This window comes from Homarus americanus, unplaced genomic scaffold (assembly GCF_018991925.1).
Source record: "Homarus americanus isolate GMGI-L3 unplaced genomic scaffold, GMGI_Hamer_2.0 scaffold24260, whole genome shotgun sequence".
Taxonomy (NCBI): domain Eukaryota; kingdom Metazoa; phylum Arthropoda; class Malacostraca; order Decapoda; family Nephropidae; genus Homarus; species Homarus americanus.
The window spans coordinates 8,230,735-8,250,181 of NW_024721079.1; the positions used below are offsets into that span (position 1 = coordinate 8,230,735).

The 19,447-nt window shown below is 39.2% G+C and overlaps 1 protein-coding gene across 1 annotated transcript in view; it reads right to left on the reverse strand.

Annotated features, from left to right (window-relative positions):
* LOC121861527 overlaps positions 1-19,447 on the reverse strand; it is a gene marked incomplete at its 5' end in the record, with an annotated part of 64,271 nt that overhangs the window by 8,434 nt on the left and 36,390 nt on the right. The window contains 4 exon segments of the mRNA XM_042359360.1: positions 2,010-2,164; positions 14,317-14,476; positions 14,729-14,832; positions 15,350-15,472. Coding sequence (XP_042215294.1) covers positions 2,010-2,164; positions 14,317-14,476; positions 14,729-14,832; positions 15,350-15,472 — 542 coding nt within the window.

Sequence of the window (19,447 nt, forward strand, 5' to 3'; positions counted from 1 at the left end):
GGGGAGGGAGGGACCGACCGACCATCTGTTAGCCGGCTGTGTAGTGTGAGGGGGGAGGGAGTTGAGTCCATTATTTGAATGGACATTAACTTGGCGACTGTATTTCTCTATTTCTCTTAAGTATTAATTGTGTGCATGTACCATCATAAAATTAAGATGTTACTACAACATAGGTATGTGCCTTCAAAAAGTGGAGTTTGGGGGTCGGGCCGGTTTCTATTGGAATTAATCCCATATGTTCTGTTGTTCACTTAACGCGGATTTCACTTAACGCGGGACCCTCTGGGTTCAATTGACCGCGTTAAGTGGGGTACAACTGTACTGTATATACTGTACTCACCAGCAGACACTGTTCACTCAGCTGACTGTAATGCTCAACTGAAATCACATCTTAACACTTGAGATGGAGGTTGGGTGGGAGATTAGTGGGTCATGTTACTGACCTGATGCAATATCAGGTCACCCAGTGTCGGGGTGGGAGATTAGTAGGTCTCATGACCTGATGATGTCTTGAATAAAGATGAACGGTAAGGTGCTCTAATTTGTCCCACTTACTGAATGTACAGTATAGTTTACATAACTGTAATCACTTTTTATGTTCTTAACACTGTATTCTTGGCTGATTTTGTTCTGGTACAATAATGTACAGGATAGTTTACATAACTGTAATCACTTTTTATGTTCTTAACACTGCTTTAACACTGTATTCTTGGCTGATTTTGTTCTGGTACAATAATGTACAGTATAGTTTACATAACTGTAATCACTTTTTATGTTCTTAACACTGCTTTAACACTGCATTCCTGGCTGATTTTGTTCTGGTACAATAATGTACAGTACAGCACTGCACAAAACAGATTGTACACAAAAACAGCAGAAAATGGCAGCAGAATATGAACTAAGTGATCCAAGCAGCCGGGCCACCCATGCGCCTGGCATGTGGGGATGCATTGGAGCATGAAGCAATCTTTTGGAATGCCCGGAAAATTTATTCCCAGACCCAGAAATGAAACTGTGTAAAAAAAATTCAGAATTTTTCTTGGAATTTTCAGAAAATGCACACGATTTTCATCCTCTGAATTTGTTCCGAGACCCAGAATTGACAATTTTCCGGAAAAATTCCAGGCAAATTTAAATTCCAGCTATTGGAGAGTTCCGGGTTTGAGAAATTCCGGCTAACAAAGATACTGTACAGGTATTACTGAATATCTCAATGATGGTCTTGGGGAAGTTTATCATTTTCAGGATACAAACTAAGTACCAGAGGAGGTGAAAAAGCACTGGTATATAAATAGTTACCTGAAAACTTATCCAAGTTTAAATGTCTTTGGAGAAGCAGAGGAATGCATTGGGCAGCAATATTTTAATTTAAATAAGTACAGAGCCCAATATGCTGTATCAAGAACAGAGCTGTCAAATCGGTTCCTCATTTTACATATAATAAAACTTTTAAGATAACTAAAACAATTTCTATTAACAATGCCAATTTCATAAACAAACACTAAAATCCTGTAAACAAAGAATAGAGGGATCTATTTCCATCTGTAATTGGTTAAAATGTACATTTAATGTCTAGGCTGAGAAAATTTAAAACTACCTGAATTAGCCTCACTATAAAATTTCATCATTTGTTAGCTGAAAAATATGGGTATCCTGGCGGAGACATTAAAAGTATAAAAGCAGGTCAAACACCAGGAAACTTATCTTTACCTCCTCTGGTAATCCTTAATAATACTGTGTAATGTTAATGATGAAACAACCTTCAGCAGACTTGTAGCCTGCCATGGGGTAGGGTAAGGTAACCAACAAATTGATGAATGCTAAGAATCAGGAGATCAGTACAATGGCCACCCTGCATCAGAGCAAAAAAAAAATACAGTTTCTGTGATAAAGTCCAGAATGCGACTTGTCTGGGGAAAAATAACTACATTACATTACTGCATAATCTTATTAACTTAACAGGTTTTCACCTTTCTTCGCCATTACCTAATCATAAACATCATACAAACCTCGCAGGACGACTACCACTCTTTAACGAAGACTTTCCTCTTGAACTTCCACCTGAAGTTGGTCTGCTTGATTCTTTCCATTTGAAGTTGTTACACTGCTCTTCATAATGTTTACTTCCTTGTCTGCCAGCAGGATTATACACACTAATGGAGTCCTGCAAGAAGAGAGTGCATTCAATATACAGCATGCCCTTAAAATTTGCGGGGGTTTGGGTCTCAAAATGGCTGCAAATAGCTAAATCCGCGAATAGCATTTGCTGACCAGGGGGGTGGAGTACATTTTCCTTGTGTGCAAAGAAATGTATATTCCCTTTACGTGTTTGTCCATAGGACAATTATTTCTTTTACCTATATTTATTGTATATGTGTGTGTGTGTGTGTGTGTGTGTGTGTGTGTGTGTGTGATAATAATAATAATAATTAACAGTTTATTGAAAGAGCATGGCAGCCGGAAGGCTGAAAATATACAGTTACATAATTGGAGAATGGGTCTCTTGATTTACAAATAATATACAGGTAACATAAGTGATACAAATATGATATATAATAACTAGGTGGGGAGAAACTCAACATAGTGACAGTGCAAAAAGTAAGATTGACTGGGAGTGAATACACTGGTTGATTGCAAGTTATTGATAATTTTTACAATGGTTGGGACTGGGCTGTTCTTATAGCGATCAGTTCGTGCTCATATGGGCTGGATGCGGTTTTGGTGTTGAACAGCAATTATCGGGCAAGGGATCTCAGTTAGTAGTAGAAGCAGGTGTCGAGGATGGTGCAGAAGCTTCTCGCCAAATTTGCAGATGAGGTCATGGTGATGGTCAGTGTGTGTGTGTGTGTGTGTGTGTGTGTGTGTGTGTGTGTGCGCAGATGCACACACACACAAATGAATAATAATGGGAAAATCCTCTCACAAATAATGAGAAACAAGACAACAAAATGTATTGAAATGTAGAAATAATTTGAGTCTACCCTCAAGTCAACTCTGTGCTTTGTTATTAAAGTCGAGTTGTTTGGGTTGCCATATGGCAATTTTGTCCTCATAAAAATTACTGTCTCTAGAACGAATGGCATCTGAGCACCAAATGGGTTGATACGTCGATCAAACTTGCAGAATTTCTTTCGTAGCCATCTAGCCAACCCAACATGAAGGATGTCAGTAATTGCAGTGTAATATTGTATAATTTTTTCACAATATGTATAAAGGATGGTGTATGCATGTAACTGAGTAAAAATAAATGAAGAAGGTTACAAAAATACGAGTTGAAAAAATCCATAACACCTCACAGCTTGGCCCTGTAGCCTGGTGGTTACAATGGTGAGCTAACATAGCTACAATGACATGATTAATCACTGTTAAGCACTATTCTATCAGAAAACACTATTAATAACAATAAATCCAGTGAAATATGGCTACGAAAATGCTGGCAACTTTAAAATTACCCGCAGACATTCTTAGGTACATCTAGGCTGTAATCTGCGAATAATCGAGGGCCGTGAATTAAAAATACTCAAATTGTAAAGGCATGCTGTATGTATGCATATAGCTCCTCCCCGACTTACGACCACCCGGACATACAACCGCCTCAGTCGTACCAAAATTTTGTCAAATTACGTATTTTCGAGTCCCAACGTCAGTGATTGCGCTGTGTACTGACAGAATTTTCGTTTGTAATTCACTTTAAAATGGCTGGCAAGCTAAAAAGTGAGAGTTTTGTGGTGCTGAGAAGAAAAAGAGACACCCATTTTAGATTTTCTTTGTATTATTTAAGCATTTTCGACTTACGACCATTTCGACTTACGACCTGGATTTGGGTCCCTAATCCCGTCGTAAGTTGGGGAGGAGCTGTATATATAACGAAGAGGAGAACCAGGGAAAACACAAACATCTTGACTAAGTTGGGTTTCCTTAATCACTAATGTTTTAGAAAATCATACAGTAAAGTGGTCCCTCGGTTAACGAACATCACGGTTAACGAATTACCTTCCATAAGAATCTTAATTTCGGTTAACGAAATTCTTACGAAAATGTTTCGACATGCTTTGGCTTGCTCACCAGCTAGAAGATTAGTCCGCCAATACAGAAATCGGTTCTAGGGATTACATTCATTAAAATTGGAGTAAATATCAAGAAGGTTGTACTATTCAATAATTTTCCAAGTTTTTTATTAATTTTTTTAGTCATTTTAACACTTATTTAACATAATTGCAGTACAGGGAACTAGTTTTTGATGAGCCCATCAGCCACTTCACTCACCCACCAAGGCCTCAGTTTGTATCTCTGTTCAGTGGCGGAAACATCTTGCTTGTGGGTCTCTTGAACACAGAGTATTTTTATGTTTTTACAGTACAATTATTGGTCATTCTGAAATTTATTTAACATATTGACAATATATAATGCAGTGTTGATTTAAAGAAAATAATCTTGAATTACACCTAGTGAACTTAAAATTTTATGGGTGAAATGACGGCATCAAGCACGGGGTTTCTCTTCCACCCCCACTTCCTTCACTTCTCCCTTCTCCTCCACCCCCACTTCTAATTCCCATCATCATCATCATCAACCAGGAGCCTTCTACATACACACCTCAAAGTAAGTGTACTTTACTGCATTTTTTTTTTTACTTTGTATGTAATTTTCGGTGAGCTGGAACCAATTACCCAAAATCCCATTGAAACAATGGTTTCGGTTAACGAATGACCATCTGGAACTAATTGTGTTTGTTAACCGAAGAACCACTGTATGTATATACATGCACGCACGCATGCACGCATACACACACACAAACACAAACAGGTTGACAACCCTTTATCCGAAATTCCGAAAACCGAAAGTTTTTTTTTTGTGGAACAATTATATATATATATATATATATATATATATATATATATATATATATATATATATATATATATATATATATATATATATATATATATATATATATATATATATATATATATATATATATACAGTTGTGCCCCACTTAACGCGGTCAATTGAACCCAGAGGGTCCCGCGTTAAGTGAAAACCGCATTAAGTGAATAACAGAACATATGGGATTAATTCCAATAGAACCCAGCCCGACCCCCAAACTCCACTTTTTGACGACAAATAACTATGTTGTAGTAAAAATTCTATCTTAACTTTATGGTGGCATGAAAAACAAGTAATATAGAAGAGGTTAGGTTAGGAAAGATAAAGGTTAACATAGGAAAAATAAAGAATAGGTTAAAAAACGAAAAATTTTGAGGAACACTCACGGTAGTAGAAGAGATGGGTCGGCATACGGGGATGGAGGCTGGTTCCGAGGCAGAGGGCAGATTACTGCCCCTCAGGTGAATCACCATTACTAGGTGAATCACCATTACTAGGTGAATCACCATTACTAGGTGAATCAATATCACTGTCACTTACAGTTGTTATGGCTTCCCTGACAAATCCCTCAAAATCAACTTCACTATCACTATCACTGGCTTGGGCTGGCTGTGGTGGGTTGCGGGCGAAGAACTCGGTTATGCTTTGCTGACGGCTGGCTTTGATGTTGTCATGATACACCGTGATGTACGGCTCCATAGCCTGCACCAGTCGGGTATGGAAGACGTCATGGCGTTCATCGTCAGTGTCGCGGGAAACGATGTACTTAATTTTTTCTGTTAACTCTATGACACACTTAATATCACTATGACTTAAACTAGGTTCTTCGGAGAATGACGCACCTTCTTCCTCCTCTTCACTGGCGGGTTCTTCTTCCAACATCTCGTCGGCAGTCACTTCAGGATCTCTGATCACCTCCATGATGTCTTCGTTGGTGGTCTCGGAGAAGCCTTCAGCTGTAATACTGAGCGCAGCTTCTCTGGCAAGGTCCACTGCTAACTGCAACAGTCTGAACCTGACCAGTCACAGGTTCACTCCTCCTCTCACCTGGTATGCCATGCAACACATGTCTCCATGCGTGACGAATCGTAGCAATAGACAGCAGATTCCATGCCTCCACCAAGAAGTCTACAGCTTGTTTGACGTTAAACTTCTTCCAAAATTGTTTGACGAGAAGTTCTTGAGTCGCCGCCTCTTGTTCCTTGTCCTCGTCGCTTTTACTCTCGCTGTCGGTGTCACCCAGCTTACGCAACTCATCCTTGGTGTTGGTAGAGTCGTTCAGGAGCTTGAATTTCTTTGCCGAGTATGCAGCTTTAACATTGCAGATTAACTCCTGGTCCATAGGCTGGATTAATGACGTAGTGTTGGGAGGAAGGAAGACCACTTTTACGTTGGGGTGACGATCCATAAGTAGGGGCGAGTGTCCAGGTGCGTTGTCAAGGAGCAACAAAATATTGAATGGAACATTCTGTTGCTCGCAGAATTTCTTCACGTCGGGAACAAAACAGTTGTCAAACCAGAAGAGGGACAGAGAAGAGGACATCCACGCCTTACGTGCGGTTAGCCAGTGGACATTAAGCTTGTTCATGTCCATATTCTTGTAGGCGTGCGGCTTGCGGGCTGTGTGAATCACCGATAACTTTGGTTTACAGGTACCGGAGGCATTGGTGGTAAACAGGGCGGTGATGCGTTCCTTCTGCAACTTCCGACCCCTTACCTTGCTGGCAGACTGGACAACGAAGGTCTTGGAAGGTAACTTTTTCCAGAAAAGACCAGATTCGTCCATGTTAAACACCTGGTCGTCGGTGTACTGTCCTTCCTCCATAATCTCACGTAAGAACGGAGGAAAATCTCTAGCCGCCACACGGTCAGCACTCGCTTCCTCACCACCAATGTTGATGTTGGTGATCTTGTTCCTCTTCTTAAACCTATGCAGCCAAGCAGAGGAAGCATTGAAGGGTTTGGGCTCTGCAATTCCCAGTTTACGTGACACTGCTGCGTATAGCTCACGTGCGTACTCCTGCACTGAGCGCGTGTCCACCGCCATGTTGCGTCGCGCCTGACGCACCAAATAACTCACCAGCAAATTTTCCACTTTTGCCAGCACCCTGTTCTGGCAATACCTGATAGATGAAGCACCTGCAGACTTTGTGATCTTCATGTGCTCCTTTATCTTGGCTGCATCCTTCTTTATTGTACGAATCGTAGATTCGTTGACGCCATGCTGGCGCGCGAGATCAACTTGGCGTCTTCCTTTCTTCAAATCTTGAACAATTTGGTACTTCAGCTCGTAGCTTAATGAACGTCATGTCTTCTTTGGTTTAGTGCTGGGTCCCGGGTAAGTTTCTCTCTGGGGGTGGTGGTCGGCCGGAAGCCATTTTACGGAACAATGGATCTTGGCGTTAACCCGGTACGTGTGGCCTTGAGGGATGAAACTGCCGCGGCTAGGTCAAAGCGTCGTCTCCTCCTCCCTCCTCCCAGGGGTAGTCACGTCATAATACTTTAAGCCAATTACAGCTAACAGCAGAGGTAGGCTGCATGTGGCCAATCACAGTCGAGGGCGTCATATGGCGTCAGTGATAGCAACAAAGACACACACTCTTAACCTTACCGGCGCCGCTTACCCAAGCGGAGGGAGGAGGAGGAGAGCAGGCAGGCAGGCGGGCAAGTAAATCCTCTTTCGCAGTTAGCATTGATCCAGGTATATGCTGATAACCACAAGGAAGGAAGAAAACACGAAGTTCCCAAGCGCTTTAGTGTAATTCACATCTTCAGGGGTGAGTACAGACTAAGGAGAAATACAAAACAAGATGGTTATATACAGAGGAGGGTGAGATCAGGTCCACAATGGTCAGGTATTAGGTAATGACCCTACTAATCCTTAAATAGCACCGCAACGGTCGGTAGTCAGGTCAGAGGGTAAGGTGACCCAACCTTATCACCTGATTACAAATCTTCTTAATTACAAAATTGTCCAGTTTGTACATGCCATTACTCAAATTCATGTTGAATGCTTCGGTATGTTTAATGAGACTAGATTCTATGATGTTCCTACTATCAATTGAATTACAAGGTAATATTGAGGAGGCATTATCCCAGTCAATGCAATGCTTGTTATTCCTCAAATGAACAAACAGAGCATTGGATTCCTGTCCTGTCCTAACGCTATATTTATGTTGTTTAAGTCTAGTTACAAGATCTTTACCTGTCTGGCCTAAGTAAAACATATTACATTCCTTGCAAGGAACTTTATTAATGCAACCAATTGTGTTGTTGGGGGAGTTCTTGATTAACATTTGTTTAACAGTGCATGAGTTTTTAAATGCCACATTGACATTCCAGGTTTTTAGTCGTAAAGGAATTTGAGAGAAATTTTTGTGAAATGGTAATACTAAGAGATTCTTATGGTCTTATGGCTAGTTTATTGGGCACCCCCTTGTCATCCTGTGCAAGGTGAAGCGCAAAAGCGTTTACAACGCCCATCTGGGAAGCATGCGTAGTTCATGCTTGCCTTCATGACTCGTGCATTAAGGCGTAAAAGCCTGAAGGGTCAGGGGTTTTGTCAGCAAGTTACATAAAATGACAGAATGATGAGTGTGTGGGGGAAAATTCCCGGTACAATTTATCTGTTTATGGCAAAGCATGGCAGGTTCCTAATCATGTCAAGTGCCAGGCCTGTCTCTAGGAGGAGGAATATCTGGTCAGGGAGGGAAGAGGTGTTGGTTACAGGGTCATCAGTGGTTTGTAGTTAAGAAAGTCAGGGGTTACCCCAGGAGTTTGGGTAGGGCCCCTGGGAGCAAAGGTTACCTAGTGGTATTTAATTATCTGTCACATAGATGGAGTTTAAGTTTTTTGCTTATAAAATGTCACTTAATTGACTTGGGAGAATATAACTTACATTGTTGAAATTCTTGTAAGTTAGTGATTAATTTGAATATAAATATGCTATAGTTTGCACTAGACATCAAATTCTTAATAATTATTTAGTACATTTGAGTACAGTACAGGTTTGCCATTAGGACAATTATTTCTTTTACTTTTTTTCACAATATGTATTTAGGATGGTGTGTGCATGTAAACGAGTAAAAATAAATGAAGAAAGTTACGTATTTCTACCCCAAAATTCTAGTTGAATTTTTTTTACTAAAATGTACTACACTAAAGGACTAAAATTTTTATATCTTGTGCAAAATATATAATGTCTATTTTCAAATTATTCGCTGCCTTGCAAGGATTCCAGCAATGTAAGTTATTCTGCAAATTTTAGTCTGTGACATTTTATAAGACAAAAACTTTAAAGCCTAAAATTTCCTTCACCCTGTTTTGGGAATGCTTCTTAGGGAGGCTTCTTAGCCCAGAACCCCATTTTTTTTTTGTCCGAATCTTCTGAAATCCGGATTTACCGGGTCTGGATCTTCGAGGGTTTACTGTACTGTATAATGAAACTATAAAAAATTATGGAAAAATCAATTCAATACTCTAATGTGACTTAGAAATAAAGAAAATATAATACTGTACATGTATTGTGATGGGAACTACAGTAGGTAGTCAGCTCGTTCAAGGAATGAGTTATTCATTATGTTTATTCTTTTTCATCTTACATGTACGTACAGGTACACCACCGATTATCCGGGAACTGATGGTCCAGACAAAATTATGAGGGGGCACTTAACTTCCCATCCTCCCTCCCAGCCTGGGTGAAGCTAGTTTTAAGCTTAACTCTTAGGCCCCGGGTGACGTTCCAGAACGTCCGCCAAATTCCCCCCCCCCCCCTTGAAATTTTTCTTAATTTATTCCCACACGGGGGGGGAGGGGGGGTTGTCACTGCCAGCAGCACCCTAACCTGGGGCTTAAGGGTTAGAGTTTTTATCTTATAAAATTTCGCATACTAGACTTAGCAGAATATAAATTGCATTGCTGGAATCCTTGTAATATAGTGATTAATTTGAGTATAAACATCAAACATCACATAGTTTGCACTAAACATAAATTTTTTAGTCTAGTGTACAGTAGTACAGTACATTTGAGTACAAAGTGTGGACAGTAATGTTGCTCAAAATTATGGCTTTTTCACATTTAATTTACATTTAATATTTGTTTAATTTAAGTTTCTAGCAGTCCATGGTGCAAGGCTTTGGAACCAAGGGTGCCGGAAAATCGGTGGTGTACCTGTATTATGTTATGTTTGTACAGCTGCTCCTTGACTTAGGGACCCAAATCCAGGTCGTAAGTCGAATTGGTGGTAAGTCGAAAATGCTTAAATAATACATAGAAAATTTAAAATGGGTGTTTCTTTTTCTTCTCAGCACCACAAAACTCTCACTTTTAAGCTTGCCAGTCATTTTAAAGTGAATTACAAACGAAAATTTTGTCAGTACACAGTGCAATCACTAAATTTGGGACTCGAAAATACGTAATTTGAAAATATTTTGGTACAACTGAGGCGGTCTTATGTCCGGGTGGTCGTAGGGCGAGTATGTCGTAAGTTGAGGAGTAGCTGTACTATGTTTGTTTGTTATATGTATTGTTGTAGGTTATATAGTATATTGTTGTATTGTAAATTATGTATTATTTGTGTCAATGTTTACATCCATGTACTGTACTGTGTAATAAACAACCTGGCAGCTCTGTGAGGTTAGTTGGTAGGTCTACTAGCAGCTGTGACTCACTCACTCCCCTGGCTTCTTGACGTGCTGTTGATCTGCCCTGTGCTGTGTACGCGTATACAGTGTCTCTGAGGGTTTTGTGTTTGTGCTACTGTGGTCAGCTCACAGCTAAGTTTTCTTTGTGTATATGGATTATAATTAGGATTATAATTATAATGTATATTGTTATAGGTAACACTTATTTCATGTGCCAATTGTAAGATTAGAGGTTCTTGTCTTTTTGTCCCTGGTGTTGTTTCTCAGTTGTAGTTGATGTACTTTCATTTTCACCTTTCTGTTTATATAGTGTTAATATGTTTATACTTAATATATTTTAGCAGTTTCTAGTGTATTATGAATATTCTTATTCCCTGTTGATCTTCCCTTGTGTTTTCATGTTGTGGAACATTATAATAATTCCTAGAAGAGTATGTCCCATAACAATATAAAACTATAAAATAAGAAATATGAAGAGCATGAGTGTGTATTCTGGCAACTAGGCTGGTTAAGCATATTTCAGTTTAGGGAGACCGTGGCCAGTTCACTCTATGCTGTATTTATTGCTGTCATAAAAAGTATAATAAAGCTTAAAACAGAAAATAGAACTATCATTAATGCTGCCAGAAATAATTTGTATTTTCACGATGCTGTTGAAACATACGTACATGTACAGTAACTCAAAACATAACACACATGGCAGTCAGCTGTGGGCTATGAGAGATGGTAATGCATGTTGTTACATGCAATGAAACTATAAAAGTTGAGGAAAAATCATTTCAATACTCTAATGTGACTTAGAAATGAAGAAAATATAATATAAAACTATAAAATAAGAAATATGAAGAGCATGGGTGTGTATTCTGTGTGAGAGGTAATCACAAGTGTAGAAGCAGTGAGAAGTTTGTCAACAGCACATCTGGCAGCTAGGCTGGTTTGGCCTATTTCAGTTTAAATGCCACCACACAACCATCTCTGCTGTATGAAAATCTCAACACTAACCAATCATCCTGGATCTTCTTGCTATGATGACAATGATGATTAGTACGGATCCCATATAATGAATGATATGCAGATGAGCATGAGACAATACAATAAACATGAAATAACATAATTAAATAAATATAAACATGAAATAACAAATATTCTGTACTGTACTAAAGTTTTGACTCCCTTTTGATCCCTGGCAACTCTCCCCTTGCTGTAGATAAGGTGAATGATGTTTATGATTATGCTGATGAAGATGATGACTATGAAGTTGGGGAAGACGATGATGGTGATGATGTTCACTGCCCCTCACCTTCATCTGCCTCAACAGGGAAGGCAGGGATGGCAGGTAAGAGTGGTGGGGAGGAGAGAGTTTGGGGGTCATCCTCATGTTCAGTTGAAGAGTAGAGGGCATTGGTATGATACAATGGCAGTGGCAGGAGTAACTGGAGTGGCAGGGGTAGCTGGAGTGACAGAAGATACAGAGGTGGCTTGAGTGGCCGAAGATTGAGTTGAAGCTGGTGTTTTGGGAACTCCAAAGAAGAATAGCGTGATAGGGAGCCGAGATCTCTGCCGCTTTAGATTTTTGTAGATTTCATAGTGGTACTAGTACTTGGTCCACACCCTTGTTTATCTTCAGTGCTTGGTCTAGAGATGAACCTAATTCCAGAAGTGCTTCTTTTCTTTGCATGAAGAATGAACAAAATAAAATAAAATAAAATAAATAATAATAATACTAATAATAATAATAATAAACATGATTTTCTCTAATGTCCAGATGTTTTCCTCAAAATCAACTGGACCAATATCTCATTCCTGATGATCTTGCTCATCTTCTTTTAGTAAAAAACAAGTTCTTCATTTGGTAACTCTTCTCCAGTGTTTCCAAGCAGTTCTTCTCTGATTTCTCCTGCTTGCATGTCACCAAATCCCTCCTCACTTGTACCATGCACGTGATCTGGAGCTCCACTGAGGGGAAGCCAGTGAAATTATTCACTGCTTCAGGCCATAGGGCCTTCCAACAGGAGTTCACACACTTGCTAGTGATTTCATCTTGACTCAGTTTAACATTTGCTATGCAGTCAGCAATGGTGTAATTTTTACACCTATCCTTCACCCCCGCCTGGCCACCTTCTTCCAGTACCTCGTGGATCTTGGAAAAACTGTGAGTGAGGTAATATGACTTGAAGACAGCATTTATTCCTTGGGTAAAAGGCTGAATAAGAGACGATGTGTCCTTTGGCACTCAGATTTTTTCAATGGCAGTCCGTGAGTTCTGAGGGATGCAGGCTTTAAAACAGCGAGCTTTAAGGGAATACATGTACTCCATATTTTTTTAATGGAAAGGATATCTGTACAAAGCCTTCCACTGCTATTTTAACATCCACACCCCATACAGAATCGAATCCTTCACAACATGTATACAGTATTTATAAACTGTATGTACAGTCATCCCTTGGTTATCACGCCTAATTGGGACCGTGCCGAGTGCATGATAACGAAAAACGTGATAACGAAGTACAGAACCTATGGGATTTATTCTAATTGGTTCCAGGCACCCAAGACCCAACTACAATTTTCCCATTTTATGACCATTTAGACCCACTAAAGATATAGATAATGTTATGGTAAGTATCAGAAACACATGGGCATGGCTAGGTTTATTACAAAGTGATGAAAAGGGTACACTCAATACTATAGTCCACAAAACATGTAGCTATGCTTTCTTTATTTGAGTCCCCCATCTGAGGAGTCCGTTTTCTCATCGCTTCTGGACACATGAGTCCTGCGTTTTCTCTCAAACTTAGAGTGCACCTGAGACTTCGTTATTCCTTAGTAATGACACAGAATTTGAAATTGCAACTGGGGTTGCAATCGTAGAGACAACTTAGATATGTCTGATTACAGCAAATGTGTAATTGTCAATTTGTAGGTGAAGGATTTTATCCTCAATAGATGTAGGTGAAGCAAGGGGGTAACATTACACCTGGAGGCAACTGCACGATAACTAAATTCTCGGCTTGAAAATCGTGATAACCAAGTGCGCTATAACCAAGGGATGACTGTATATCTATATCAGGCTGTGCAGATTAACAATATCCAGTAGCCCAGCCATGCCTAGACTTGGGGCCAGACAAGTGATTTTCCATGTCCATGTGCTGGCACTTCCCCAGTGAACAAGTTAATATTTTGAAAGGTAAACACCAACAGCATGCCTTTCAAATTCGCGGGGGTTAGGTTCTCAAATGACAAGCAAATTTACTCCAAAAATTTGTCAGGGCAAGTAAAAAAGATAATCAGACCAGTAGTTTTCAAAAGTCACTTGCCTGGGACAAGTAAGTGTTCTACATAATCTGCATAGCCTGATATACAAAAAGTCAAACAGCCCCTTTTTAGTAAGAAATTTGAAATTTCAGATCAAGTACAATATTTCAGAGTGGGAGTGAAAGTTTGATCATAAAAAATTATGCCACCATGGGCAAAGCCAGGATACCACACAGTCGTGAGATTTGGCTGCCAATCTAGTGTTAATATTTAATACTTTTACACAGCTCTCACATCCCTATTTGTGCTGTTATATCAAATCCATAGCCTCTATATATTAAAGTGAATATGGTAAAAGCTCTGTTAAAGGTCAAATATAAAAGTGTATGGGGAGATAGCAGAGAGAATCCATCACCTAAAAACACACACCTGCTTCAGCCAATCATGGCAGGGACCAACTGGCTACAAGTATTGTAAAAGAAACAGCTGAGTGTATAAAAGAATAATGGTGTAAGCAATACAGCATTTGACATACCTCCTGGTGCAGCCCTAAGATGGAGGATACCGCTGTAACGATGCCCTTTGTTTGGTCTTTAAGTCTCTTGTTTTCTTCATCTAGTACTTTTAACTGCTGCTGTAGCTCCAGTGTTTGTGTTCCATGGGAAGAGTTTAACTCTCTTATTTTCTTTTCATGCCTGTAATATGGACAAATTAAACAAGAACAAAATATAATGTTCTACCTCAACTTCCTGTCCTTGTGCACTTCTTCATACCCACATTTCATCCTGCTCAAATACTCTCTTATTGTCCCACAACTTCGTGACAGTGGAAAATCATGACTCATATCAAACAGTACATCCCATTGTAATTCATAGCTTTGTCATGTACTGTATTATGACCAAAAATATATTAGGCTAAAAACAAGGAAAAATTACAATATATCTCACCCTTTCTGAAGGTTGAGATAGGCATGTTGGTGGCTCTTATGTTGGACTTCTAGTTGTTCCTCAAGATTCCTCTTCATGTTTATCTCCAGCTGGTTCAACTGTTCCTGAAATATACAGTAAATACCTTTTCCAATCTTGCAAGCCTTCTCCTGCTATACTGCTGGGTGGTTGAAACTAATGGTAAACAGACTATCTTAGCACAACTGATGCTATTTAAGGACTTTACTATGATACATATAGAGTAAAAATGGCAGGAATGGATGATTTCTGTGGTTCCTAGCACTTGACCCTTAATATTCCATTACTTGTTTGATTTTCAACTGTATAATTGTATAACCCCTTCACCCAATTTATATCTGAAAACCTTAACATCAATCACTTCTGTGAAAATTTAAGCCACATTCTCTTTCTCCAGGTCACGGCTTCTACCCTTCTCACTATTTGAAATTAATCCTTAACCACCAGATAATGATTCCCTACTTCTCCCCCCACCCACAAAACATGAGCTAAATTGAAGGCAAAAAACAGAAACTTACACATGTGATGGCTGCCATCTGTACGGCTAAGTTCCGTTGGTGATGGCTGCTGTTTAAGGGTTAACAACCTGATCAATAAAAATACCTGGATAGATTGAGATTTTTTGCCCATCAAGTCTTCCAACTGAGCCTGGTAGTGACGATGAAGCTCATTCCTTGTGGCTGTCACCTGAGAGGAGAGATTCTTCACCTGTTCCTCAAGTGATACCTGGAAATATCATATGAAATAAAATAATTTATGAACTTTAATGCAATATGAAAAAGATATGGATTTCTACTGTAACTAAATATTTTGTGATTTTAAACATGTAACAACTCTGAAAATAGGTACTGTACACAAATAGTTAAGTTGAAAAACAGGATAAATTTTGTCTGAGGAAACATACAAAACAAGGTAGTGTACAGTAATACCCCGCTTTACGCGGTTCTACTTTACGCGTTTCTACATTTACGCGGTACCCCCGCCAGAACCAAAATTCCCACTTTACGCGGTGCATCTACTCATATACGCAGGAAGCGGCGCGGGCAGGGTGCGCACAAGGTCGCCCAGTCATCAAAACATTACCGAGTTCTTCACCCGCCACCCACCACAGCCAGCCCAAGTCAGTGATAGTGAGGATATGGACTTATATGGACTTTGAGGGGTTTGACAAAGAGGCCCTGCAAGCTTCTGTGGTGGATAGTGATACAACTGATACAGGTGAGGGCCAATAATTTGCCCTCTGCCTCGGAACCAACCCTCCATCCCCGTGTGCCCAGCCATCTTTTCTACTAATGTAAGTGTTAAAAAACCTAATATTATTGATATTTCTCTTAATTATTAATTGTGTGTGCATACCATCATAAAATTAAGATGTTATTTTTACTACAACGTAGGTATTGCATCTGAAAAAGTGGAGATTCGGGGTTGGCCTAGTCTCTATTTCAATTAATTCCATATGTTCTGTTGTTCCATTTATGCGTTTCCCGTTTTACGCGGGCCTCCGCGGGTTCAGTTGACAGCGTAAATCGGGGTATTACTGTATTCCATTTCTTAAAGGTTACAATTCATGCATTTATTCATTTATTTATTTTGTGTATTCAGATCCTTGTCTGAGTCCTTAACAAATTCAAAACACTGTACAGTGGTCCCTCGGTTAACGAGCACAATTCGTTCTAGAAGGTTGCTCGTTAACCGAAAAATTCGTTAACCGAAACCATTGTTTCAATGGGTTTTTGGTTCCAGCTCACTGAAAATTGCCTAAAGTCAACAAAAAAGGTAGTAAAGTACACTTACCTTGAGGTGTGTATGTAAAAGGCTTCTGGATGATGATGATGATGGGAATTACAATGGGGGTGCAGGAAAAGGGAGAAGAGAAGGCATTGGGGTGGAAGAGAAGTCACCCCATGGCGCCATTTCACCCATAAAATTTTAGTTCACTTGGTGTAATTCAAGATTATTTTCTTTAAATCAACACTGCACTGCATTATATATTGTCAATATGTAAAATAAATTTCAAAATGACCAATAATTTGACTGGAAACACAGAAAAAAGCATTTATGTTGAAGAGAGTCTGAAGCAAGATGTTACCTCCACTGAAAGGACACAGAGACTAACGCCTGTATGGTGTATTGACAGGCTGTTTGGCGTGCTAAAAACTAGTTTCCCTGTACAGTATTTAAATTATGTTAAATAATTGTTAAAATGACTAAAAATTTTAATATAAGACTTTTAAAATTATTGAATAGTACAAACTTCTTGATATTTACTAAAATAGTGAGGAATTTAAGCCCTAGAACTGATTACTGTATTGGCGGACTAATATGACAGCTAGTGTGCAAGCGAAAACATGTTGAGGGGCGCTCGTAAGGAGTAAGGAATTCGTTAATCGAGGGAATGCTCGTTAACCGAAGTTAAGAATCTTATGGAAGGTAATTCGTTAACCGAAATTTCGTTAACCGAGGGATCACTGTACAGTACTGTATCATAATTTCTAGATTTTGCACCTGAGATGTTTCTACAAATTTTACTTTTTTCAGGCCCTTCCCATTTACTGTACAGAATTTTCTGGCCCAAATGGACAGTTTTCAGTTGACGGTGATGCACAAAAGCCAATAGTGTAAATGGTATTTTGCAATCTGAATTCACAATTGAAAAATATGAACTAACAAATACAGCAACAAATTATGTAGGGACATATACTTTAAGTTCAAGCATTCACTGTGTTAAGTGTGTGAATGAATGCTCTAACCCAAAGTACTGTACAGATGTCTCGTATGTTATCTAATATACTATAGGACTAGGCATGTGTCTGTTTGTGTGTGTGTGTGCCTGTTATGGGCAGCCGAAATGGCACAATCGTTTTTCATCAAACTTGGTGGAAAAATCGCAAAACATTTGAAGAGCAGAACAAACCTGGTTCCATGTCGATGGTTTCTTTAGGAAGGCATTAGTTAACAATTTTATTTACGATGGAAAACGATGCAAGTCTACGGACTTGGCGCACCCTAATTAACCTTGTTGTGGTGACTGCTGTCAGCTGGAGAAGTAAGTTGCTACCACCAGAATCCACACAAAAAATTTTTATAATTTCGGTGAAGTTTTTTGTTCTATATCACATTTTTTTTCTTTTGAAAATCTTTATAAATTAAACATAATTCCATAAGGGCAAATACAGTAGAGTCCTGAACACAAGGTACCGAAATAATTCAAACTGAGCAGCGCCATTGGTGTGGTGGCTGCTGGGGAGACAAGTGGGCCTTTAACCATCTTGTAGCTACCACCAGAATCCACATGAAATAAATTTTAAAATTTAGGTGAATCTCTTTATATATCGCTATTTTTATGTTTGAAAAATTAAAAAATCTACCAAAATTCTATAAGGGCGAGTTTTTGTCCATATCATATATTTTTTGGTCATACAGTGCACCCTCGAAGATTCGGACTAAAAGGAGGATCACCTGTGCGAAAAAGCAGATTGTTGGTTCCTTCCGGCGAATGTACTAAATGTATAAAAACGACAATATAAAAAACACCAAAAATACAGTTCCGTATTTTATGGCATATAAGACACCGCTTACCCCCCCCCTATTTCAGCAGGGAGTATTTAGGAAAAAACTTTGTGTGGATTTTCCTCCTATAGCCATAGTTTTCTTAAAATAATATATACAATACCAGGAAATGTGAGATTTAAATAAAAATAATACCAATAAATAAGTTACAACCCAAAATACTGTACTGTATTGACAAATCAGTACATAAAAGCCAAAAAAAAGTTTAACACAGTTGCCATTTGCATACACTCCCTGCTTCACCGTAGGGCGTAGTAATGAAAACCAGGTGGGACGCCGATTCCGTAGCAACGCTCCCCCCCCCCCTACACTCTGTGCTCTTGTCCCGTTACGTGTTTGCCCTTAGGACAATTATTTCTTTTACCTTTTTTCACAATATGTTTGTAGAATGGTGTATGTATGTATGTAAGTGAGTGAAAATAAATGAAGAAAGTTACTTATATCTACCGGAAAAATATGAGGTGAAAAACAACCATAACACCAAATAGCTTGGCCGAGTAGCCTGATGGTTACAGTGACGAGTCTAACCTGGCTACAATGCCATTATTAATCACTAATAATAACAGTAAATCCAGTGAAATATTGCAGGGAGTGAAGAGAGTTACAAGAGCAGACGACGCTCTAACTATTGGTCACTCAATCTTTCCCACTGCCAGGCATACGATTGAAATACATATCTTGTAGTCTAATTTGAAAATGGTGATGGGCACAGTGATAAACAAATTATATGAACCATTCATTGACCTACGATAACATAAGAAACATTGTATCATTACTAGAGTGAATAAAATAATATTCCCACAAACAACAATTGACAACTTTGTTTATGTTTATGCCTTGGGCACCTGTGTCATGCGCACTAACATCTTAGTTACACGAGCCTAAGATGATCTTTGCTCTGTTTTGGGAATGCTTCTTAGGGAGGCTTCTTAGCCCCTGGAACCCCCAAATTTTGTCTGAATTTTCCGAAATCCGGATTTACTGGGTCTGAATCTTCGAGGGTTCACTGCAATTTCAAAATTTCATGAGGGCGAATTTCCATAACCGGAGATTCCGTATCGCGGGACTGCCTATATACCATACCTCATCTGACACTTGTTGTGACTTTTCCATATACAAAGCTTGCTTAAC